Raw genomic sequence first — 24,299 nt, 5'->3', positions numbered from 1 at the left:
GGACTCTGTCTCAAAAAAATAGAAAGAAATTAAGGTGGGGCTGGGCATGGTGGCTCACACCTGTAATCCAGGACTTCGGGAGGCCGAGGCAGGTACGGGGCTAAGGAGTTCTAGACCAGCCTGGGCAACAGGGCAATACCCTGTCTCTACAAAAAACACAAAAATTAGCCAGGCAAGTAGCTCACACCTGTAATCCCAACACATTGGGTGGCTGAGGCGGGCAGATCACCTGAGGTCAGGAGTTCGAGACCAACTTGACCAATATGGTGAAACCCTGTCTCTACTAAAAATACAAAAATTAGCTGAGCGTGGTGACTGGCGCTTGTAGTCCCAGCTACTTGGGAGGTTGAGGCAGAAGAATCGCTTGAACCTAGGAGGCGGAGGTTGCAGTGAGCAGAGATCCTGCCGTTGCATTCCAGCTTTGGAGACAGAGTGAGATTCCATCTCAAAACCAACCAACCAAACAGAGCTAATCTTTACCCTATGAGACATTGCCAAATCCCCTCTGGTCCCCCATTCTTCCCTGAACAGCCTTTATCATAAGACTCAAAAAACATCTGACACCTCCCCTCAACACCAGGCTCACAGGATACTAAGAACAGGTATGTGCGCTGAGCCTTTCTGTTCCCCAACTGAACCATGGGTCCTGTGGTTGTGCAGAACAGGCAGAGAGATCATGTGGCTGAGGCCTTGCAGCTAAAACCATGCAGATGAGCGCATCGCTTAATACAGCAGGAGCCAGGCCTGCCAGTAGTCCCAGCTACTCGGGAGCCTGAGGTGGGAGGATCGCTTGATCCCAGGAGTTCTCGGCTGTAGCGTGCTATGCCGATTGGGCGTCTGCACTAAGTTAGGCATCAATATGGTGACCTCCCGGGAGCAGGGGACCACCAGGCTGCCTAAGGATGGGTGAACCGGCCCAGGTCAGAAAGGGAGCAGGTCAAAACTCCTGTGCTGCTCAGCAGTGGGATCGCGCCTGTAAATAGCCACTGCACTCCAGCCTGGGCAACATAGCGAGACCCCGTCTCTTAAAAAAAAAAAAAAAGAAAAGAAAAAAATACAGCAGGAAAGGGAATGAGCAAGGTGGGGCAGGACTCCTGTGCTACAAGCCCATGGGAGAGCAATTCTCCTTGCAGAGAGATCAGGCATTCCTCAGTCAGGTGAGCCGCAGTAGGTGCGAAGTCTCAGGGGGGTGCTAGGACTGGCCGGTCCTCGGTCTGCGAGCAAAGGCCTTGCCCTCCGTCTTCATAACCACCTCCCGTCTCTGCAGAAGGGAGCTGCATTCCCTCAAAGCACAGGGCCCTACGCAGCACACAATCCTGGCCCCAAGCCCTGCGCCCTCATGGATGAGGGGTTGAGAGTTACTAGTGTGGGCTCGAGGCTCTCCCTGGGTGTTTTTCAGGTGCTGGGATTTGCTGCCTTCTTTGCACTGGTCTTGAAGAGAGTGGAGGAGGAGGAGGTTACAGTGTCTCCGCTGCCAAGACATCTGCTGGGCCCAGGTAATGTGCCTTGGTGGCTGGAGGCAGGTCTGGCCAGCTGTGGTTCTCATGAGGCTCAGTGAGCCCTGCAGGGTGACAGAGTGCAGCCTGTGGGGGGTTGCTGGTTCTTGGGCCAGCTCCCCTAATCTGTTCCCCACCAGCCTTTCACCCCCAGTTTGTGAGCCATCTCCAAATGAGCTGGGAAAAAAGTGACTTCTTGTCTTCTGAATATCTTTGTTTCTTCTTTCCCTGGCATTTTTCCATAACACTCAAGTATGACCCGCCAGCCAGAAGAGGTACCTTGGGGACAAAGCTGTCTTCCTGGGCCGTCCTTCTCTGTGTAATTCCAAGCAAGCAGCTTTCTTCTCTGAGACTCAGGGCCCTAGGTTTTAGAACAAAAACTAAAACAAGAATCGGTTTACAGATGGGCTGCCAAAAGTGGCCTTATCCGAAAATTAAGAATTTTAGGACAAAGCTGGACACAATGGCTGATGCCTGTAATCCTAGCATTTTAGAAGACCGAGGTGGGCGGATCACGAGGCCAGGAGTTTGAGACCAGCCTGGCCAACATGGTGAAACCCTGTCTCTCCTAAAAATACAAAAATTAAGCTGGGTGTGGTAGCAGGTGCCTGTAACCCCAGCTATTCAGGAGGCAGAGGCAGGAGATTGCTTGAACCTGGGAGGCGGAGGTTGCAGTGAGCTAAGATCATGCCATTGCACTCCAGCCTGGGTGCCAGAATGTGATTCTGTCTCAAAAAAAAAAAAAAAAAAACAAGAAAAAGAATTTTAGGACAGAGTTCTGCAAACTGCAGCTGGGGGGGCCACATATCGCCTGCCACCGGCTTTTATAAACACAGGTTGGTTGGAACACAGCCACACTGACCCCTGGCCACTGGCTAGTCCCCATCCTCCCAGCCTGACTTCTCACTTCCCAACCGGAGTTCCCAAGGGTGCTGACAATAATGACAAAACAAACATGCAAATAAAACTGAACCCACATGGAATCATCAAGGCAATGGTTTCGACTTCCAGGGAAAACAAAATAGAAACAAACAAACCACGTCCCGTGCACCTGCCTCAGAGTGCAGTGTGGCTACTGCTTCAGGGTGTGTACTCTTCCAGTCCAGGGCAGCAATTTGGGCATCCATTAAAATCTTCTCAAGACAAGAGAGTAATGTTTCTCCACAGAGATGCCAGGCTCCAGACCATTAAATATTCATTCAGTCACCCCTTTGGCAAGTCCTCAGGGAGCCCTGGCTGCAGGCCAGGACTGGTGATGGCTTGGGAATGTAATTGACATAAAATTCACCTGTCGTAAGTGCGCAGATTTTTGATTTCGGTAAATCTATAGGGTTATGTAGCCATCACTGCAATTCAGATTTAGAACAGATTTGTCACCCCAAAAGGTTCTTTCTTGCCCATTTAAAGTCAATCCCCACTCCTACCCCAGCCCCTGCCAACACTGGACTGATTATAAGGGACAGGTTGCTACCCTTGGAATGAACAGCCCATTTGGTGAGATGGCATTAACTAAATAAATGCACAAGTAGACATATAAATGCGAATTTTAGTGAGAAATAGGATTGGGGAAGAACAAGAGAGGGCAGTCCTCTCTGCTGCGATGGTGCCTAAGCTCTCTCCTGAGGATGGAGAAAGGGAAGGACCACACACTGAGCACATGCAAAGGCCCCGAGGTGAGACAGTGGTGTCATTTTATTGCAACCATTTTATAGCAACCATTGGCAGTGTGTCTGGAGCATGGTAAGTTGGGGTTGGGGGACAGTGGTTAGAGATGAGAATGGAGGGGGTAGGCAGCAGGTTGCCAGAGCCTTATAGAAGCTGGGCCAAGGCTGGGATGAGAGAGGGCTTTACATAGCAGAGTGATGATCTGTTTTATGATTTTTTTTTTTTTTTGAGACAGTATCTCATTCTGTTGACCAGGCTGGAGTCCAGTGGTGTGATCTCAGCTCCCTGCAACCTCCACCTCCCAGGTTGAAGTGATTCTCCTGCCTCAGCCTCCTGAATAGCTGGGATTACAGACACCTGATACCACACCTGGCTATTTTTTGTATTTTTAGTAAAGATGGGGTTTCGCCATGTTGGCCAGGCTGGTCTCGAACTTCTGACCTCAAGTGATCTGCCCACCTTGGCCTCCCAAAGTACTAAGATTACAGGCATGAGCCACTGTGCCCAGCCTGTTTCATAATTTTTAAGAAAGGAGGCCGGGCGAGGTTGGCTCACACCTGTAATCCCAGCACTTTGGAAGGCTGAGGTGGACAGATTGCTCAAATTTAGGAGTTTGAGACCAGCCTGGACAACATGGGGAAACTCCATCTCTACCAAAAATACAAAAGAATAGCCAGGCATGCATGCAGTCCCAACTACTCGAGAGGCTGATGTGGGAGGATTGTCTGAGCCCAAGGAGGTTGAGGCTTCAGTGAGCCACGATTGCACCGCTGTACTCCGGCTTGGGCAACACAGCGAGACCCCATCTCTACAAAAAAATTAAAATGAAAAATTTTTTTTAATTTTCATTTTTTCTTTTTTTGAGACATAGTCTCACTATGTTACCCAGGCTAGGGTACAATGGTGCAATCTTGGCTCACTGCAACCTCCACCCCCTGGATTCAAGCGATTCTCCTGTCTCGGCCGCCCGAGTAGCTGGGATTACAGGCACCCACCACCATGCCTGGCTAATTTTTAGAAGAGATGGTGTTTCACAGTGTTGGCCAGGATGGCTGCCCTGTTGTCTTTCCCTCCACAGACCCTTATGCCTTGTTCAGAGCACGAAGAAATAGCAGCAGGGATGTCTACCAGCCACCTCTCCCCACTGCCATTAAGAAGATGAAAACTGCTCACCTTAAGGAACAGAAAGCATTTGCCCTCATCAGAGAGATCCTGGGTAGGCAATCTTCCCGCTTACTGGCCCTCAGCACAGCGTGAAATAGACAGACACACTTACTGTGCTATCTTTAATAAGTCCCGCTCCGCTTCTGGGCCTCAGTTTCCCTGGATATCAGCACACTCTATCTTCTCCACTACACTTAAAATCCTTCAGTGACCCCTCATGACCCTTAAGACAAAACCCAAACCCCCTCCTGTGGCTCCACCCACCCCAAGTCCCCACTCCTGGCTCCTGTGCCCTACTTCTGCCTCTCACTGGCTTCTGCAGCACCTGGGACCTACGCCCTGTCCTCACCCCAGGCGTCTGCCCAGACAGTTCGTCTCATCGGCCTGGAGTGTGCTCACGCCTCCTCCCCAGCTTTTCTTCGGGCTAATTCCTCTTATTCTTCTTTTTTATTTTAATTTTTTTGGAGACAGTTTCACTGTGTCACCCAGGCTAGACAGCAATGGCAAAATCTCAGCTCACTGTAACCTCTGCCTCTGGGGTTCAAGCCATTCTCACACATCAGCCTCCTGAGTAGCTGGGATTAGAAGCATGCGCCATCACACAGGGCTAATTTTTGTATTTTTAGTAGAGACAGGGTTTTATCATGTTGGCCAGGCTGGTCTCGAACTCCTGACCTCGGGTGACCTACCCACCTTGGCCTCCCAAAGTGCTGGGATTACAGGCATGAGACACCACGCTCAGCCTTTTTAAAGATTTTTAAATTTTTTATTGTTTTGTTTTTGTTTTTATTTTTCAACTAGCATGGTATATTGGGAGGCCTGGATTTCAATTTTTTATTTTATTTTTTGAGACACAGTTTTACTCTGTCATTCAGATTGGAGTGCAGTGACACAATCTCGGCTCACTGTTACCTCCACCTCCCAGGTTCAGGTGATTCTCCGGCCTCAGTAGCTGGGACAACAAATGCACACCACCATGCCCAGACAATTTTTATTTTTTCAGTAGAGATGGGGTTTTGCCATGATGATCAGGCTGGTCTTGAACTTCTGACACAAGTGATCCGCCCTCCTTGGCTGCCCAAAGTGTTGGGATTACAGGCATGAGCCACCGCACCCAGCCAGTGCTTTCTAATATTAACTGACCCCCTCATGACAACTCTAGGTTGTAGAATTGTTATTCCCATTTCACAGATGGGGAGAGTGAGGCATAGAGGAGTAGAGTCACTTGTTAAGGGCACCTGGATGGGATGTGGCAGAGCTGGGATTTGGACCCAGGCAGGATATCCCATGGTCTGTGACTTTACTCCTCTCCACTGCCTCTATAAAGACTGGTTCCATTGTCACCAGAAGGGCAAGGGGCTGGTCTAGGAGGCCTTTCCATTTCCTGACCTGGACTGGGTGGGAGTCACAGATCCTGCCTGACCAGGGCTGTGCCTCCCTTCCCAGCATACCTGGGCTTCCTGTGGATGCTGCTGCTTGTGGCCTACGGGCAGAGGGACCCCAGCGCCTACCACCTCAACAGACACCTCGAGCACAGCTTCACCAGGGGCTTCTCAGGTGTGCTGGGCTTCCGAGAGTTCTTTGAGTGGGCCAACACCACGCTCCTGAGCAACCTGTACGGTCACCCCCCAGGTAAGTCCTGCAGCCCTGGGGCTGTGTCAGCCTCCTACTGCCTGCTCCTGGCTAGGAACAGATACAAGGCACTGGCAGCATCAGCCTCATAAGAAAACCAGGCTGGGCGTGGTAGCTCTCAGCTGTAATCCCAGCGCTTTGGGAGGCTGAGGCAAGAGGATTGCTTGAGGCCAGGAATTTGAGATCAGCCTGGCAACATGGCAAGACCCTCCTCTATGAAAAATACAAAAATTAGCCAGGTGTGATGGCTCATGCCTATAGTCCCAGCAACTCCGGAGGCTGAGGTGGGAGGACTGCTTGAACCCAGGAGGTGGAGCCTGCAGTAAGCCAAAATTGTACCACTGCACTCCAGCCTGGGAGACAGAGCAAGACCTTGTCTTAAAAAGAAAAGAAAGAGGCCAGGTGTGGTGGCTTATGCCTGCAATCCCAGAACTTTGGGAGGCCGAGGTGGGTGGGTCACTTGAGATTGGGAGTTCTAGACCAACCTGACCAACATGGTCAAACTCTGTCTTTACTAAAAATTCAAAATTAGCCGGGCATGTTGACCATGACTACAGCCATGCCTGTAGTCCCAGTTACTCGGGAGGCTTAGGCAGGAGAATCGCTTGAACCTGGGAATCGGAGGTTGTAGTGAGCCCAGACTGCACCACTGCACTCTAGCCTGGGTGAAGAAGCAAGACTTAGTCCAGAAAAAGACGGAGAAAAAGAAAACCAACCAATAACCATAGGACCAGATGCTGTGAAGGAGAGACTCTCAGAAGGCTGGGTGTCCACGAGAGAGGACTTCTTCCTTCCCTTCCCTTCCCCTGATGCAGAGTGGAGAACCTCCTAAATGAGCAGTAACGGAGCATGAACCAGCTAGGCAAAAACAGTGTGCCAGGCAGAACGAACAACACGAGAAAAGCCCAGCCTCTCACCTCATGGCATGCATGTTCTTGGAACCGTGGAGTGTGGAGTGTGACTCCCGTGTAGGATGTGAGTTAAGGATCACTGAGAAGCAAGCAAAGCAGGAGAGATGATGAAGATCATGAAGGATCTCAGGAACGCGTATCTCATCCTCAAGGAAATGACGCGTCATTGAAAGTGTCTACATGAGGCTGTGGCATCAACCTGTGGTATAGAATGATCACTCTGGAAGCATGTGCAAGTTAGAGTAAAGGGTGGGCAAGTTGGTTGGGCATGGTGGCTCACACCTGTAATCCCAGCACTTTGGGAGGCCAAGGTGGGTGGATCACCTGAGGTCAGCAGTTTGAGAACAGCCTGGCCAACATGGAGAAACGCTGTCTCTGCTAAAAATACAAAAAATTAGCCAGGCATGGTGCCACGCACTTGTAATCCCAGCTACTCAGGAGGCAGAGGCAGGAGAAGCACTAGAACCCGGGAGGTGGGAGTTGCAGTGAGCCAAGATCACGCCATTGCACTCTAGCCTGGGCAACAAGAGTGAAAGTCTCTCTCTCTCTCTCAAAAAAGGTGGGGGTGGGGAAGTTAGGATTCTGGGGACACAGGATAAGGGCTGGTGCAGGGACAAGGGACAGTGGTGATGGAGAGAAGGGGATGGGGACATAAGACATGTAAAAAGTAGGATGGATGGGATGTGGTAACCACTGGGATGGTGGATTGAGGAGATGGGGCACAGGCCTGTCCAGGGTGATGACAGGGAGATGGGGTTCCATTCCCTAAGACAGGTTGTGCAGGAAGCACAGCAGGTTCCAGGTGGAGAGACAGCGAGGTCATTTGGATAAATGTAGCTTATAGTTGGCCATATACTTCTCCAGCCTGTCTCTGTAATGGGTATGCTGAAGTTCACATTAGCATTGGCTGGGGAGCTTGGAATGTGTTAAGATGATTTTGACTGCTAGATTGACCCACCTGATTTTTCTCTTTAGGCTTTATCACTGATGGGAACTCCAAGCTGGTTGGCAGTGCCCAGATTCGCCAAGTGAGGGTCCGGGAAAGCTCTTGCTCACTTGCCCAGCAATTTCAGGCATCTCTCAACGGATGCCATGCCCCATATTCCCTGGATGCTGAAGACCTGGCTGACTACGGGGAAGGCTGGAATGCCTCCACGCTCAGTAACGGCAGTAGCTATCCCCAGGCTTGGCAGTACCAGAGCCAGAGCCAATGTCGAGGGTATCCTGTCTGGGGCAAACTTACTGTGTACCGGGGAGGAGGCTACGTGGTCCCTTTTGGGGCTGACCACCAAAGCACATCAAGGTGAGGCTGACTGGATTCATTTGCTAGAGTCCACATCTGATTGGGGAATGTAGTCTTCTTTTTTTTTCATCTGGGTGCAGGTGGGCTAAGGCCAAAAAGGTCATTAGCCGTAATGTAGTCTTCAAAACAGGGCAGAACCACCTTTATTCAGGTCATTGTGGGAGAGCCTGGAGGATTCAGAATCATGCACGTTGTATTTTCAGGCCCCTGGGAACCGAGCCATCTCAGAATTGGAAGGAAAGTCTCTTTCTGGCATTCACAGCCTGGTTGCCTCTCCTAGAGCCAGTCCAGGGGATGGGGAGCTCACTACCACTCAGAACAGTCCACCATTAGACAAGAAGGAAGTAGTTAAGTTGAGACAGCGTCTCGCTCTGTTGCCCAGGCTGGAGTGCAAGCAATTCTCCTGCCCCAGCCTCCTGAGTAGCTGAGATTACAGGTTAGAGACAGGGTTTTACCATGTTGGCCAGGCTGGCCTCAAAAACTCCTGGCCTCGGGTGATCTGCCCGCCTCAGCCTCCCAAAGTGCTGGGATTATAGGCATGAGCCACTGCACCCAGCCTTTTTTTCTTTTTTTGAGACAGAATCTCACACTGTCCAACGAGCTGGAGTGGCACCATCTTCGCTCACTGCGGCCTCTGCGTCCTGGGTTCAAGTGATTCTCCTGTCTCAGCCTCAAGCAGTTTGCATGCCTCAGCCTCCCACGTAGCTGGGATTACAGACATATACCACTATGCCCAGCTAATTTTTTTTTTTCTGTCACCAAGGTTGAGGTTCAGTGATGGGGTCTCGGCTCACGGCAACCTCCGCCTCCCTGGATTCCCCTGTCTCAGACTCCTGAGTAGCTAGGATTACAGGCATGTGCCACCTCATCGGCTAATTTTTGTATCTTTAATAGAGATGGGGTTTCACCATGTTGGCCACGCTGGTCTTGAACTCCTGACCTCAGGTGATTACCCGCCTAGGCCTCCCGAAGTTCTGGGATTGCAGGTATGAGCCACCACACCAGGTTTTAACACCATGGCTCTCAAATTGTAAAAGGCATCTGAATCCCCTGGTGGGCTGATCAAAACACACATTCTGGACTCCCCCAAGAGTTTCTGACTCAGCAGGTCTAGGGCAGGCCTGAGAATCTGTTTCCAACAAGTTCCCAGGTGATGCTGATGCTGCTTGTGTGGGACCACACTTTAAGAATCTCTGCTCTAATAGCTGGGAGATGAGGGGTGCAACCCACTACAGCGTGGGCTGCAAAACGTGACCACTCCCAGGAGCAGCCCTGGTGGCCTGGTGGCCCAGGGAACAGAGCAGAGGCAGAGGGAGAAGTTGAGACAGGAAGCTCTGGCCTCCGTCAAAGGGCTGCGGGGACATGGAGCCCCTGCAGCATGGAAATGCCCCAGCGCCACTTTTTCCCACAGAATTCTCCGCTATCTCTTTGACAACACCTGGCTGGATGCCCTGACCAGAGCTGTGTTTGTGGAGTTCACTGTCTACAATGCCAATGTCAACCTGTTCTGCATTGTCACGCTGACGCTAGAGACCAGCGCCCTGGGTGGGTAGCCTCGCCTGGGAGCCTCTGCAGGGCCCCAGAAGACAGATACGGCTTCCCCTGGGCTGGGGCTCCTGACCTACCTGGGCGCAGCCACCCAGGGCCAGAGCTGCAGGGCAAATAGTTGTTTAGTGAATCTGGGTGTGGGTCTTGGTTATCCTTGCAGCCATGCGTTCCTGGGTCCCCAAGGGCAAAACATTAGTACCCTCCACCCTAATTTCTCCCATCTTTCTGGCCTTGTCTCCCAAGTGATCCTAAAGAAACCCACTGAGGGTCCAAAGGCTTCCCAGTCTGCTGGGGTTGGGGGTGGCGAGCTGGCAGTGACAGGTGAGGGAGAATGTGACCTGGTAACAGATCACATCACCTAATGTAATATTTTACCAAACATCAGTGCATACCATGAAGTACATTTTACATCAGAATCCAGCACACATGCAACCAAGATGAAATGTTCACAAATAACATGTACTTTAACTCCATGAGGCCGGGCATGGTGGCTTGTGCCCATGATCCCAGCACTTTGGGAGGTCAAGGTGGGAGGACTGCTTGAGCCCAGGGGTTCAAGACCAGCCTGGGCAACACGGTGAGACCCGGTCTCTACAAAATTTAAAAAACTACACGTGATGGGCTCTCATATTTTGGGTTCTATTTCTTCTTCCTCATGCCTCCTTCCCCTCTTAAAATGCTGATCACGGTCTACTAAACACCAATCTACAGTCTGTTCAGCTAATGATCAATTTGCCTAAAAGCCAACCTCCTCTCCATTAAATATCAAATTTTTAGAAAATATTAAATTACATTTTTTATTATGAAAGTAATATATGTCTCTACAGCTACAATGACTTATAAGATGGAATAAAGAAAGAAAAAGTAACATGTTTGTGCTTTAAAAAAAATTCAGAACTATGTAAAGTGAAAAATGAAAGGCTTTCAATTTCCATTGTTATTCCCCATTGCTGATAGTTTCTTCCAAATCCTTTTTGGGTTTGTGTATCTTTTTTTTTTTGAGATGGAATTTCACTCTTATTGCCCAGGCTGGAATGCAATGGCATGATCTCGGCTCACTGCAACCTCTGCCTCCCAGATCTAAGCGATTCTCCAGTCTCAGCTTCCCGAGTAGCTGGGGTTACAGGCATGTGTGCCACCGCAGCCAGCTAATTTTTGTATTTTTAGTAAAGATGGAGTTACAACATGTTGGCCAGGCTGGTCTCGAACTCCTGACCTCAGGTGATCCACCCACCTCGGCCTCCCAAAGTGCTGGGATTATAGGCATGAACCACCGTACCCGGTGTCTGTCTGTCTGTCTGTCTGTCTCTCTCTCTCTCTCTCTCTCTCTTTTTGAGGCAGGGTCTCTCTCTGTTGCCTAGGCTGGAGTGCAGTTGTGCCATCATAGCTCACTGCAGCCTCAGTCTTCTAGGCTAAAGCAATCATCCTCCCTCAGCCTCCTGAGTAGCTGAGACTACAGGCACGTGCCACTATGCCTAACTAATGTTTTTTACTTTTCATAGAGATGATGTCTTGCTATGTTGACCAGGCTGGTCTTGAACTCCTGAGCTCAAGCAGTTCTCCTGACTTGGCCTCCCAAAGTGCTGGGATTACAGGCATGAGCAATCACACCTGGCCCTGGATTACGTTTCTCTACACATAAAAGTATGGGTAGGGCCGGGCGTGGTGACTGACGCCTGTAATCCAAGCACTTTGGAGGCCTAGGCGGGCAGATCACCTGAGGTCGGGAGTTCAAGACCAGCCTGACCAACATGGTGAAACCCCGTCTTAAAAAAAATAATTAATTAATTTTAAAAAAAAAGTATGGGTAGATTTCAGATCTGGTCGATTCCACAGATCACTGATGTCATCAGAGACTCAGATTGTTTCTGTTTCTCTTTATTCTGTCATCCTTGGGGCTGGCTTCCTCTCCATAGGCAGAGCCTTACTAGTCAAACTGGTTTAAAACATCATTACAGAAAAATTTTTACAATGAAAAAAAAAAAGGCACTCAAATGGATGAAAAGCTACTCAAAAGGAGGTTGACTTTTTAGTCATATTGGATTTTAGGTGGACTTACCTTCAGTGAAGTGTCTTTAGATGAAATGGCTTTTTATTTATGTATTTATTTTTGAGACGGAGTCTTGCTCTGTCATCCATGCTAGAGTGCAGTGGCACACTCTCAGCTCAGTGCGTACTCCGTCTCCCAGGTTCAAGCGATTCTTCCACCTCAGCCTCTTGAGTGCCTGAGACTGCAGAGGTGCACCACCAGGCCCAGCTGATTTTTGTATTTTTAGTAGAGACGAGGTTTACTATGTTGGCTAGGCTAGTCTCGAACTCTTTGTTTTTTTCTTCTTTTTGTTGAGGTGGTGTTTTGTTCTTTTTGCCCAGGCTAGAATGCCATGTCGCCATCTCAGCTCACTGCAACCTCTGCCTCCCGGGTTCAAGTGATTGTCTTGCTTCTGCCTCCTGAGTAGTTGGGATTACAGGCGCCTGCCACCAAGCCCGGCTAATTTTGTATTTTTAGTGGAGACAGTTTCACTTTGTTGGCCAGGCTGGTCTCAATTCCTGACCTCAGGTGATCCGACCTCCTTGCCTCCCAAAGTGCTGGGATTATAGGCTTGAGCCACCATACTCTTAACCTCAGGTGATTCATCCACCTCAGCCTCCCACAGTGCTGGGATTATTACAGGCGTGACCCACTGCACCTGGCCCAAAATGGCTTTAAATGAGCCATCTGGCTGTGAATTGTCATTATATGGGTGGATGTGCTTTATCTGGAGGTGTCTGTGCCCAAAAGGCCAACACCAAATGCGGACAGAAGGGGAGGACCTTCCCCTGCAGCCCCTCCACCCCTTCTGGTGCATCCGCTGCCTTCAGTGTCTGCCATGTGTCCATGTTCAGTCCTTTGGGTGTAAAGGAACTTTGGCTCTTCCTTGGCCCCGATCAGACCTCCAGGGCTTGCTTGAGCTTGAGACATCTGACCTGATGGCTCCCAGTCAGAAGCCAAGGCTCTGAGGGAGCAGGTGGTCTGGAGCGAGCAGAGCGCCCTCTGTTCCCCAGGCATGTTCTTTGCACACGCGGCCTTCCAGAGCCTCCGCCTGTACCCCTTCACTGACGGCTGGCACCCCTTCGTGGTGGCGGCAGAGCTCATCTACTTCCTCTTCCTCCTCTACTACATGGTGGTGCAGGTAAGAGGCATGCTGGTAGCTCATGAGCAGGGGTTGGGGTGCAGGGGTGCCTGATGCCTACCCAACCCCTCTCCTCTTCCTTGTAAGTGGAGTGGGAATGGTTTGTTGTTGTTGTTGTTGAGATGGAGTCTGCTCTGTTGCCAGGCTGGAGTGCAGTGGTGCGAGTCTTGGTTCACTGCAACCTCTGCCTCCTGGGTTCCAAAAATTCTCCTGCCTCAGCCTCCCAAGTAGCTAAGGTTACAGACAGGCACCACCATATCCAGCTGATGTTTGTATTTTTAGTAGAGACAAGGTTTCACCACAGCCAGGATGGTCTGGATCTCTGGACCTTGTGATCTACCTGCCTCGGCCTCCCAAAGTGCTGGGATTACAGGCGTGAGCCACCGCATGTGGCCTAAATTATTTATTTTTAACTGTGGAAAATATACATAAGATGAAATTGACCATTTTAACCACTTTTAAGTATTCAGTGGTGTTAGGTCCACTCACATCATTGTACAACTGTCGTTATTGTCCATCTCCACATGGATGAACCCTTTTCATGTTGCAAAACTGTAGCCAGCCAGATGCGGTAGCTCACGCCTGTAATCCCAACATTTTGGGAGGCTGAGGCAGGCAGATCACCTGAGGTCAGGAGGTCGAGACCAGCCTGGTCAACAAGGTAAAACCCCATCTCTACTAAAAATACAAAAATTGGCTGGGTGTGGTAGCACATGTCTGTAATCCCAGCTACTCGGGAGGCTGAAGCAGGAGAATCGCTAGAACCTGGGAGGTTGCGGTGAGGCGAAATGACACCACTGCACTCCAGCGACTGGACGACAGAGTGAGCCTCCATCTCAAAAAAAAAAAAAAAAAGAATTTTCTGGGGTTTAAATACCCTTTAGAGGTTTCCATTGGTTACTTCGTGTACTCCCTATGTAAATGAAGAGGCTAAAGTGAAGGTACAGAGTCGTGTACTTGGTGTACACCCTATGTAAATGAGAGGGTCTTTCCTGTGATAGCTGAAGTGTTTCCAGTTGACTTCTTAGGTTCCCTGCATTCAGCTCCTTTCATCCTGCTTCAGTGGGTCTTGGGGAGAGGCCCGTTTACTCTGTGCATGGGGGCAAGGGCTGGGGGATCCTCCTGCCAGAGGGCCCTCCGGGTGGGGAGGGAGCAGCCCTCGGGGGAGGGGGCAGTCATGGCCACAACCTCAGGCTCCTTTTCCAGGGCAAGCGCATGAGGAAGCAGACGTGGGCCTATTTCCGCAGCAAGTGGAATCTTTTGGAGCTAGCCATCATCCTGGCCAGCTGGAGTGCCCTGGCGGTGTTTGTGAAGAGGGCTGTCCTGGCTGAAAGGGACCTCCAGCGCTGCCGGAACCATAAGGAGGTGTAAGTGGCCATCTTCAGCCCCCCGGCTCCCCAAATGGGCCCCCCGTTCCTCCAGCTCCCTTTCAGACCCAGGGGTCAGGAGGCTTTGGATGCTGCAGATCCTCAGCAGGTAGAGGGACACTCCTAAGAGACATAACTCTAGCTGCCACCTAGATTCAGGTGTGGGGCCACAAGTGTGTATGATTGGAAAGGACTCAGACAAAACAGAACAATAACTTGTGCAAATCTTACCAAAACATAGGATCGTGTGGCGTCCTGCTTAGACTCTTTTTGGCCTTTTTGGGAGGCCCTTTGCAAGTATTAGGGCCCCAGTAAGCTCACGTCTGCTACCATATACTAAGTGTCCACTGTGTGGTAGACAGGAAGTATTCACCTAGGGACTCATCATCAGAATTGATGAAGGTCGGTGTTATCATCACCCCATTTTACAAAGACATTGAGGGCAGGGTGTGGTGGCTCATGACTATAATTCTAGCACTTTGGGAGGCCAAGGTGGGTGGATCACTTGAGATCAGGAGTTCGAGACCAGCCTGGCCAATCCGGTGAAACCCTGTCTCTAATAAAAATATAAAAATTAGCTGAGCATGGTGGCACATGCCTGTAATCCCAACTACTTAGGAGGCTGAGGCAGGAGAATGACTTGAACCCAAAAAGCAGAGGTTGCAGTGAGCCTAGATTGCTCCGCTGCACTCCAGCCTGGATAACAGAGGGAGACTGAGTCTCAAAAAAAAAACAAAAGACAAAGACATTCAGGCTCAGAGAGGTCATGTGACTTCCCCAAGGCCACACAGCTAAAATGTGGCAGAGAAGTGATTTAAGCCTGGATTGGGTAGCTCCAGAGTCCCCTCCCTTGCTTGAAGCCATTGGGTTTCTTGCCTCGCTCATTTATTTTATAGATATAGCTAACATGTACTGAGTTATTGCTGAATGTCATACACTTTCATAAAAACACCTCATTATGGGCCGGGCGCGGTGGCTCAAACCTGTAATCCCAGCACTTTGGGAGGCCGAGGCGGGTGGATCACAAGGTCAAGAGATCGAGACCATCCTGGTCAACATGGTGAAACCCCGTCTCTACTAAAAATACAAAAAATCAGCTGGGCATGGTGGCACGTGCCTGTAATCCCAGCTACTCAGGAGGCTGAGGCAGGAGAATTGCCTGAACCCAGGAGGCGGAGGCTGTCGTGAGCCGAGATTGCGCCATTGCACTCCAGCCTGGGTAACAAGAGTGAAACTCCGTCTCAAAAAACAAAAAAACACCTCATTATAAGCACTATCTCATCCCAACTACTGGAATCCTCCTGAGACCTCTAAGAGATGATTTTATCATCACACCTTTTTTCTTTTTTTTGAGATGGAGTCTTGCTCCGTCACCCACGCTGGAGTACGGTCCTCCTCCTGGGTTCAGGCCACTCTTCTGCCTCAGCCTCCCAAGTAGCTGGGATTACAGGCACTTACCACCACGCCTAGCTAAATTTTGTATTTTTAGTGGAGATGGCGTTTCACCATGTTAGTCAGGCTGGTCTCGAACTCCTGACCTCAGGTGATCCACCTGCCTTGGCTTCCCAAAGTGCTGGGATTACAGGAGTGAACCATCACGCCCAGGCTATTATTTTTTTTTTTATATAGAGACAGGAGTCTCACATTGTTGCCCAGGCTGATCTCGAACACCTGGGGTCAAGTGATCTTCCTGCCTCAGTCTCCCAATGTGCTGAGATTGCAGGACCTGGCCTCAAATTTTATTTAGGTTCAGAGGGTACGTGTGCAGGCTTGTTACATGGATATATTGCATGATGCCGAGGTTTGGGGTGCGAATGACCTCGATACCCAGGTAGTAAGCACAGTACCCAGTGGTTAGTTTTTCAACCCTTGCCTGCCTCCCTCCCTTCCAGTCTTGTAGTCCCAGTGTCTATTGTTGCCATCTTTATGTCCATGAGTCCCACAGTGTTTAGCTCCCACTTATAAGTGAGAACGTGTAGTATTGGATTTTCTGTTCCTGTGTTAATTCGCTTAGGACAGTGGTCTCCACCTGCATGCACGCAGCTGCAAAGGATGTAGTTTTGTTCTTTTTTGTGGCTGCAAAGTTTTTCACTTAACAAGAAATATCATATGGCTTCAGAAAACTTTTTTTTTTTTTTTGAGACGGAGTTTCGCTCTTGTTGCCCAGGCTGGAGTGCAATGGCGTGATCTCGGCTCATCGCAACCTCCACCTCCTGGGTTCAGGCAATTCTCTTGCCTCAGCCTCCTGAGTAGCTGGGATTACAGGCGCGTGCCACCATGCCCAGCTAATGTTTTGTATTTTTAGTAGAGACGGGGTTTCACCATGTTGACCAGGATGGTCTCGATCTCTTGACCTTGTGATCCACACGCCTCGGCCTCCCAAAGTGCTGGGATTATAGGCGTGAGCCACCACGACCGGCCCATAAAACTTTTAAAAACAAATTGGAAAAAAAAAAAATGTCTCGAGTCCAACATCCCAGAGAAAACCACATGTTGGTTGGTTGGCTGCCATCTTGCTGATGATGGTCACAGTTCACTACAGCTTCAAACTCCCGAACTCAAGTGATCCTCCTGCCTCAGCCTCTTGAGTGGCTACGATTACCAGTGCACACCATGAACCTCAGCTACCATTATCGTCTTTGCCACCATCACCATCATCTTCACCATCATCGTCACAGTCATCACCATCACTCTCACTCCACAGTTCCCATCATCACCACCACTATCTACCTGGGGGAACTGGGACAGCTCTCTCTCCCAGACCTATTTCTGGACCTGATGGCCGATGAGATGACAATACATCTAATCCCGCATCCTGAAATGCCGATAAGTCTAATCTTGCATCCAGATGAGTTCTGTCTAAACTGCTCAGAGTCTCTGAGACACAGCCTTCCCATTTTGGTCCCACAGAGGCATCAGCTTCAGTGAGACAGCAGCAGCTGACGCTGCCCTCGGCTACATCATTGCCTTCCTGGTACTCCTGTCCACGGTGAAGCTTTGGCATCTGCTCAGGTTGAATCCCAAAATGAACATGATCACAGCAGCCCTACGCCGTGCCTGGGGTGACATTTCGGGCTTTATTATTGTCATCCTTACCATGCTTCTGGCTTACTCCATCGCGGTAAGTGTCTGCTTTGGAAAAAGCTCGGGGCTGATTCTGTGAAAGCCAAGGCTAACTGGTGGTGGGAAGTGGACGGTTAGGGTTAGGGAGACCCCAGGGACCCAAGGAAGGTGGTGGCTTTCCTGCGTACAGGGTCTCTTAGCTGTGAGCTCATGCACCAGTCAACTCAAATGGCAAAGGCTGCAGAGCTCAAGTGGGTAGGGTGAGGAAGCTCTAGTGCTGAAAGGGTCCACGTTCAGGAAGAATTCCTTTCTGCATCTAGAGCCCTCCTGGATGTGTCAGTTCTCCTGGCTTCCCAACTGGTCAGAAGGCACAGGGCTAACACCCAGACACACACAGAGCACTTGGGAGGCCAAGGCAGGTGGATCACCTTAGGTCAGGAGCTCAAGGCCAGCCTGACCAAAATCATGAAACCCTGTCTCTACTAAAAAAAAAAAAAAAATTAGCAGGACATGGTGGTGCATACCTGTAGTCCCCGCTACTTGTGAGGCTGAGGCTGGAGAATCGCTTGAATCTGCGAGGCGGAGGTTGCAGTGAGCCGAGATCACGCCATTGCACTCTAGCCTGAGTGACACAGCGAGGCTCCGTCTCAAAAAAAAAAAAAAAAAAACAACAACAAGGTGGGGGCTGGGTGCAGTGGCTCACACCTATAATCCCAGCACTTTGGGAGGCCGAGGCGGGCAGATCACCTGAGATTAGAAGTTTGAGACCAGCCTGATAAACATGGAGAAACCTCATCTCTACTAAAAATACAAAATTAGCTGGGTGTGGTTGCGCATGCCTGTAATCCCAGTTACTTGGGAGGCTGAGGCAGGAGAATTGCTGGAACCCAGGAGGCAGAAGTTGAGGTGAGCTGAGATCATGCCATTGCACTCCAGCCTGGGCAACAAAAGCAAAACTCCATCTCAAACAAACAAACAAACAAAACAAGTTGTGTACACACATCCACTTGCACACCACTGTAGGAACAGTAGCTTGACCAATGCAGCCACAACAGTGGCTGACACAGACCACCCATTTGACTGTAAAGCAGCAGGCTTTGTGGGTCTTGGTGGCCTCCTTCCCTGTTCATGAGGATTCTTTCCATGACAGTCGAACTTAATATTTGGTTGGAAACTCCGTTCCTACAAAACCCTCTTCGATGCGGCAGAGACGATGATCAGCCTTCAACTGGGAATCTTCAACTACGAGGAGGTAACGGGATGAGGGCATGAGGGCTGCCATTTACGCTGAGCCTCTACGAAGATTAGAAAAGGCACTCCCTGTCCTCCCCACCCCGTGCCATCCCTTGGGCCCATGGCCTGGCAGGCACCAGGCAAGTTTGGACAAACAGAAATGTCCCCCTCCCCTAGGTGGACACTCCTGCTAGAGCCTATAGCTTGCCCTTGGGACCCCGGCTCACAGAGGAACATCAGGTGCTGGCTACTCAGGGGAGGGCTGTGCAGGGGTCTCCCAAAGGAAACTCCCCCTGCCCTGGGCAGAAAGAGCGGCCGTCTTTGGAGGTGGCAGCCATGGAAAGTGAGGGGCTGCCCGTTCCCTCCCTTGCCTATCCTCAGCCCCAGGCAGAAGGAATCTTCCTGGCTTCAAGCTCTGCCTAGCTCTGAGGATTGTTTTCCTTCCGAGGGTTCCCAGTGGGAGAGGTGGCTGCTGGGACCCAGGATACTGGATGACCCTGGCTGGCTTGCCGTCCTTCCTTCCCTTCCTTCCCTCCTTTTCCCCCCCTTCCCCCCCTTCTTTCTTTTTTGATGGAGTCTCACTCTTGTCACCCAGGCTGGAGTGCAAAGGTGTGATCTCGGCTCACTGCAACTTCTGCCTCCTGGGTTCAAGTGATTCTCCTGCCTGAGCCTCCTGACTAGCTGAGATTCCAGGTGCCTGCCACCACAAGCTGCTAATTTTTGTATTTTTAGTAGAGATGGGGTTTTATCATGTTGGCCAGGCTGGTCTCCAACTCCTGACCTCAGGTGATCTGCCCACCTCAGCCTCCCAAAGTGCTGGGATCACAGGCGTGAGCCACGGCGCTCGGCTGACCCTGGTTTTCTTTCTGACAGGTCCTGGACTATAGCCCAGTGCTTGGCTCCTTCCTCATTGGGTCCTGCATCGTTTTTATGACGTTTGTGGTGCTGAACCTGTTTATCTCTGTCATCCTGGTGGCCTTCAGTGAGGAGCAAAAATGCTATCAGGTGAGTGTCTTTGGTCTATTCTTCATCAGTCATTGACCCTGAACTATGAAGAAGCTGGAGCAGCGTTAGACTTTAGGGGGACTGGAGAGATCATTGCAGTTCAGAGCCCCCATTTCACAGGAGGGGAAACTGAGGCACAGGTGAAGGACATTAAATCTCCAAAATCACAAGCAAGTAAGGGGTAGGGCTGGGACCAGAGCCAGGTCTCCTGTTTCCCAATTTGGGACTCTGTTCACTATATCAGTGACCTCCACCCTGAGTATACCTTAGAATCACCTGGGGCCTTTTAGAAACAACTACTGCCCCACCAGAGACCAATACCACCAGAGACCAATACCGACAGACACCAGCACCAACAGAGAACAATACCAATAAACACCGATACCACCAGAGACCAATACCACCTGGGACCAATACCAGCAGAGACTGACACCACCAGACACCAATACGATCAGAGACCAATACCAACAGAATCTCTGAGGGAATGAGCCAGGCCTTGGTGTGTTTGAAATCTTTTTGAGTCATTTTTTTTTTTGAGATGGAGTTTTCATTCTTGTTGCCCAAGCTGGAGCTCAGTGGCACCATCTCAGCTCACTACAACTTCCATCTCCCAGGTTCAAGTGATTCTCCTGCCTGAGCCTCCCAAATAGCTGGGATTACAGGTGCCCACCACCATGCCCAGCTAATTTTTTTATTTAGTAGAGGCAGGGTTTCACCATGTTGGTCAGGCTGGTCTTGAACTCCTGACCTCAGTCGATCTACCCATCTCGGTCTCCCAAAGTGCTGGGATTACAGGCATGAGCCACCATGCCCAGCCCTCTCTTTGGGTAATTTTAATGTTAGTGAACAGCCAAGGTTGAGAACCCATTCTGCACTCCAAAACCTCAACCCTTGTCATCATGGCTCCAAGGGCAACAAGCTGGGTACTCACGATAGACCTCCCACCGGTGGAAGAGTGGATCGACCTCTCACCCCCTGCAGGAAGAGGGATATGAGCAAGCAGACAGCAGGTTAATAACGGCCACCAGCCTCATCCACAGAGTGCTCTCTTCTCAGCGGAAGCTGTGCTGAAGGCTTCACACATTGTATTCAGTCCTCAAAACAGCTCTCTGAAGTAGATGTAATTATTCACATCTTACAGAGAAGAAAACCAAGGCTCACAGAGTTGAAATCATTTACCTAAGGACGACAGAGCTGGACTGCAGGAAAGGTGGGGTTTCAACCTGGGTCTGTCTGACTCAGATGAATGGTTTCGTTTTTTTTTTTTTCCTGCCCTTCTGGAGGTATGCCTGTGTGAAGGGTGACATATTATGCAGCTCACCCTTCCTGTCCCAGTAGGAAAGATTCTTTCAATCTGTATGCCCCAGCCGGGTGTGGTGACACACACCTGTACATCTAGCTACACAGGAGGCTGAGGTGGGAGATCACCTGAACCCAGGAGGTGGAGGCTGCAGTGAGCTGGGATCATGCCACTACACTCCAACCTGGGTGACAGAGCAAGATCCTGTCTCAAAAGAAAGTAAGAAAAATCTGCGTGCCTAACAAACCCTTAAGGCACTCTTTTTTGATTTTTTTCCATTTCAATTTAAGAGCAACACTTTGGTATTGTTGTTGTTTTTCTCATTTGCAAAAGGTTTCATAAAGGTGACATACTCCATCATGTTAAAGGATCATTATTTAAGAGTTATTTTCCTGGAAACCAGGAAATTATTGCCCACAGGATTAAAGAATACGAAGAATGCTGCCCCTCCTCTGTTGCTACATGGCCTCTGATACACTTGTAACGTGTGTCCCGGATCTGTGTCTAGAAAGGAAAACACAAATTTTTATTTCTACGAAACTCTCATGTGATACAGAACACTTTTGTGACCACACGGCAAGCAGTTGTCCAGCAGACACCAGCTGGGTATCTTACACCAATTGGGCATCCCTAAACCAAAAATCAGTTCAGAATGCTCTGAAATCCAAAATTGTTTGCATGCTGACGTGAGGTCACACGTGGAAAATTCCACACGTAACTACTTAATACAAAGTTTGCTTCATGCACAAAATTATTGAAAATACTGAGGCAGTGTTCACTTCAGCAGCATATATGGTAAAGTTGGAATGATACAGAGAAGATGAGCATGCCCCTTGTACAAGGAGGACAGGCAAATTCATGAAGTGTTTCCTATTTTTAATATAATTTTAAAATTTAAAAAAATACTGGGCCAGGTACAGTGGCTCATGCCTGTAATCCCAGCACTTTGGGATACCAGGCTGGGCCGATCATGAGGTCAGGAGTTCGAGACCAGCCTCGCCAACATAGTGAAACCCCATCTCTACTAAAAGATACAAAAATTAACCAGGCATGGTGGCATACGCCTGTAGTCCCAGCTACTCGGGAGGCCGAGGCAGGAGAATCGCTTGAATCCGGGAGGCAGAGGTTGTGGTGAGCCACGATCTCGCCACTGCACTCCAGCCTGGATGACAGAGTGAGACTCTGTCTCAAAAAAAAAAATTATTTGTAGAAATGGGGTCTTACTATGTTGCCCAGGATTAACTCGAACTCCTAGGATCAAGCAGCACTCTCACCTTGGCCTCCCCAAATCCTGGGATTACAGGTATGAATCCCTGTGCTCAGCCTGTGCTTAAATTCTTAACAGCCTCTGTTGGGGTGGTGGAGGGCATTTTCGCACCAGTTTACTGAAGGTGACTGTTTGGCACCTACATCCCTTATGTGACGTCTGCCGTTCCTGTTTCCTAGAAGTTCTTTGTTTGCTTTAAGTCACTCTTAAATATGTATGTATGGTTGAGAAGCGTGGGAAAGCCGGAGAGAAACACTTATTGAGTTTTTCATTCCCAGTACTTCCTCCCATACCAGGCTAGGCCAGGAGGTAAACAGAGCAAGCAGAAGGAATAATAATAAAATACTAAAGGGCCTGGCACGGTGACTCACCCCTGTAATCCCAACACTTGGGGAGGCTGAGCAGGTGAATCACCTGAGTTCAGGAGTTTGAGACCAGCCTGGCCGACATGGTAAAACCTCGTTTCTACCACAAATAGAAAAATTAGCTGGCGTGATGTGGTAATGGTTGCCTGTAATCCCAGCTTCTCCGGAGGCTGAGGCAGGAGAATCTCTGGAATCCATGAGGCGGAGGCTGCAGTGAACCTAGATTGAGCCACTGCACTCCAGCCTGGACGACAGAGCTAGACTCTGTCTCATTTAAAAAAAAAAAAAAAAAAAAAAAGATGAAAGAAGGCGCCACCACCAACACTCTGACCTAGAGGAAAAGGGGAGACCCTCATCTCAGCAGGGGGCCCGCGTGCTGCCAGTGCTGCTTAACTGCAGGTCAGCCCCTCAGCTGAGGCTTACTCTGCTCTGGCTTGGGAAGTTGAAATGTTGCAATGAAAACCCAGTCATCCTCAACAGAGAGGAGGAGGGAGCTCGCTGAGGATCAAGGATGGAGCACACAACCCTGGGGTTCCCAGAGGGAGGCCTTCCCATCCTAAAACAGCTCTGCACAGTGAAGTGACCTAGGCTGGGAACAGACGGGACAGTAGAACTGTGTTTCCGGCTGGGCGTGATGCAGTGGCTCACACCTGTAATCTCACCACTTTGGGAGGTTGAGGCAGGTGGATTACTTGATGCCAGGAGTTTGAGACCAGCTTGGCCAACATGGTGAAACCGCGTCTCTACTAAAAATACAAAAATTAGCCGGGCGTGGTGGCACACACCTGTAATCCCAGCTACTCAGGAAGCTGAGGCAGGAGAATTACTTGAACCCGGGAGGTGGAGCTTGTGGTGAGCCGAGATTACGAGACTGCACTCCAGCCTGGGCAACAGAGGGAGACATAAAACAAAATAAAATTAAGTCAAATTAAATTAAAAATGGTGTTTTCCTCTTAGAAAATAAAGCCCCCAAAGAGGATGGTTCTATGTACATTGCTTGGTTCTTTCTCTCTTACAGCTGTCGGAGGAAGGAGAGATTGTAGATTTGCTGCTCATGAAAATACTGAGTTTCCTGGGCATTAAATGTAAGACAGAGGAGCCTGGAAGCAGCAGAGAGCAGCCGGGATCACTGCCCCAGGCTCGCAGCTCTCAGCCAGCACAAGCTTTGCCCAAGGCCTAAGCTGTTCATCTACACACCATCGTCTTCAAGTGGGGACGCCCAGGGCTTTGGGCCTGTGCTTACCAGCAACTTTATAGTCTCTCTAGGTCATAGCTTCTGTGTCCATTGAAGAGTTACCAAGCCCAGCAAGTAAAAATATTAGAATAACAGAGACATATGTAAAACTGCCAGTGCTATGAGAGCTTCTTTGTTCAAATGTATTTCCTCTTAATAGAAATAAAACAAATGCTACATGGAATTTGAAAAAAACAATTTCCTCTACAGACTAATTATTTCATCTTTTTTTTGAGATGGAGTCTGACACCGTCACCCAGGCTGTAGTGCAGTGGCACCATCTCTGCTCACCGCAATCTCTGCCTCCTGGGTTCAAGCAATTCTCCTACCTTGGCTTCCTGAGTAGCTGGGACTGCAGGCACGCACCACCACGCCCAGCTAATTTTTTTGTATTTTTAGTAGAGTTGGGGTTTCACCATGTTGGCCAGGATGGTCTCAATGTCCTGACCTTGTGATCCGCCCACCTCAGCCTCCCAAAGTGCTGGGATTACAGGCGTGAGCCACTGCACCTGGCTGATTATTTCATCTTTTTTGGTCTGTCAGGGGTTGCTTTTGAATGATTCTAGTTTCAGAGTT

General features: G+C 49.8%; 1 protein-coding gene and 1 non-coding gene across 2 annotated transcripts in view; both read left to right on the top strand.

The window, feature by feature from the left end:
• Nucleotides 1–23,918, top strand: part of PKD1L2 (polycystin 1 like 2) — a 104,040-nt gene extending 80,122 nt beyond the window's left edge. The window contains exons 33-43 of the mRNA XM_032284533.1: nt 1,400–1,496; nt 4,240–4,377; nt 5,772–5,957; nt 7,844–8,171; nt 9,583–9,716; nt 12,762–12,889; nt 14,096–14,256; nt 17,167–17,377; nt 18,470–18,571; nt 19,426–19,557; nt 23,508–23,918. Of these exons, the coding sequence (XP_032140424.1) occupies nt 1,400–1,496; nt 4,240–4,377; nt 5,772–5,957; nt 7,844–8,171; nt 9,583–9,716; nt 12,762–12,889; nt 14,096–14,256; nt 17,167–17,377; nt 18,470–18,571; nt 19,426–19,557; nt 23,508–23,669 (1,779 nt within the window). The 3' untranslated portion in view covers nt 23,670–23,918. The remainder of the gene's footprint in view (nt 1–1,399; nt 1,497–4,239; nt 4,378–5,771; nt 5,958–7,843; nt 8,172–9,582; nt 9,717–12,761; nt 12,890–14,095; nt 14,257–17,166; nt 17,378–18,469; nt 18,572–19,425; nt 19,558–23,507) is intronic.
• Nucleotides 21,629–21,735, top strand: LOC116555887. The gene has a single exon (XR_004270729.1). It is a non-coding gene; the product is annotated as a U6 spliceosomal RNA (small nuclear RNA).
• Nucleotides 23,919–24,299: the final 381 nt, after the last annotated feature.

The sequence above is a fragment of the Sapajus apella genome, unplaced genomic scaffold (genome assembly GCF_009761245.1).
Source record: "Sapajus apella isolate SASKATOON/1434 unplaced genomic scaffold, GSC_monkey_1.0 scaffold15, whole genome shotgun sequence".
NCBI lineage: Eukaryota > Metazoa > Chordata > Mammalia > Primates > Cebidae > Sapajus > Sapajus apella.
This window is presented reverse-complemented; position numbering and strand designations above follow the sequence as displayed.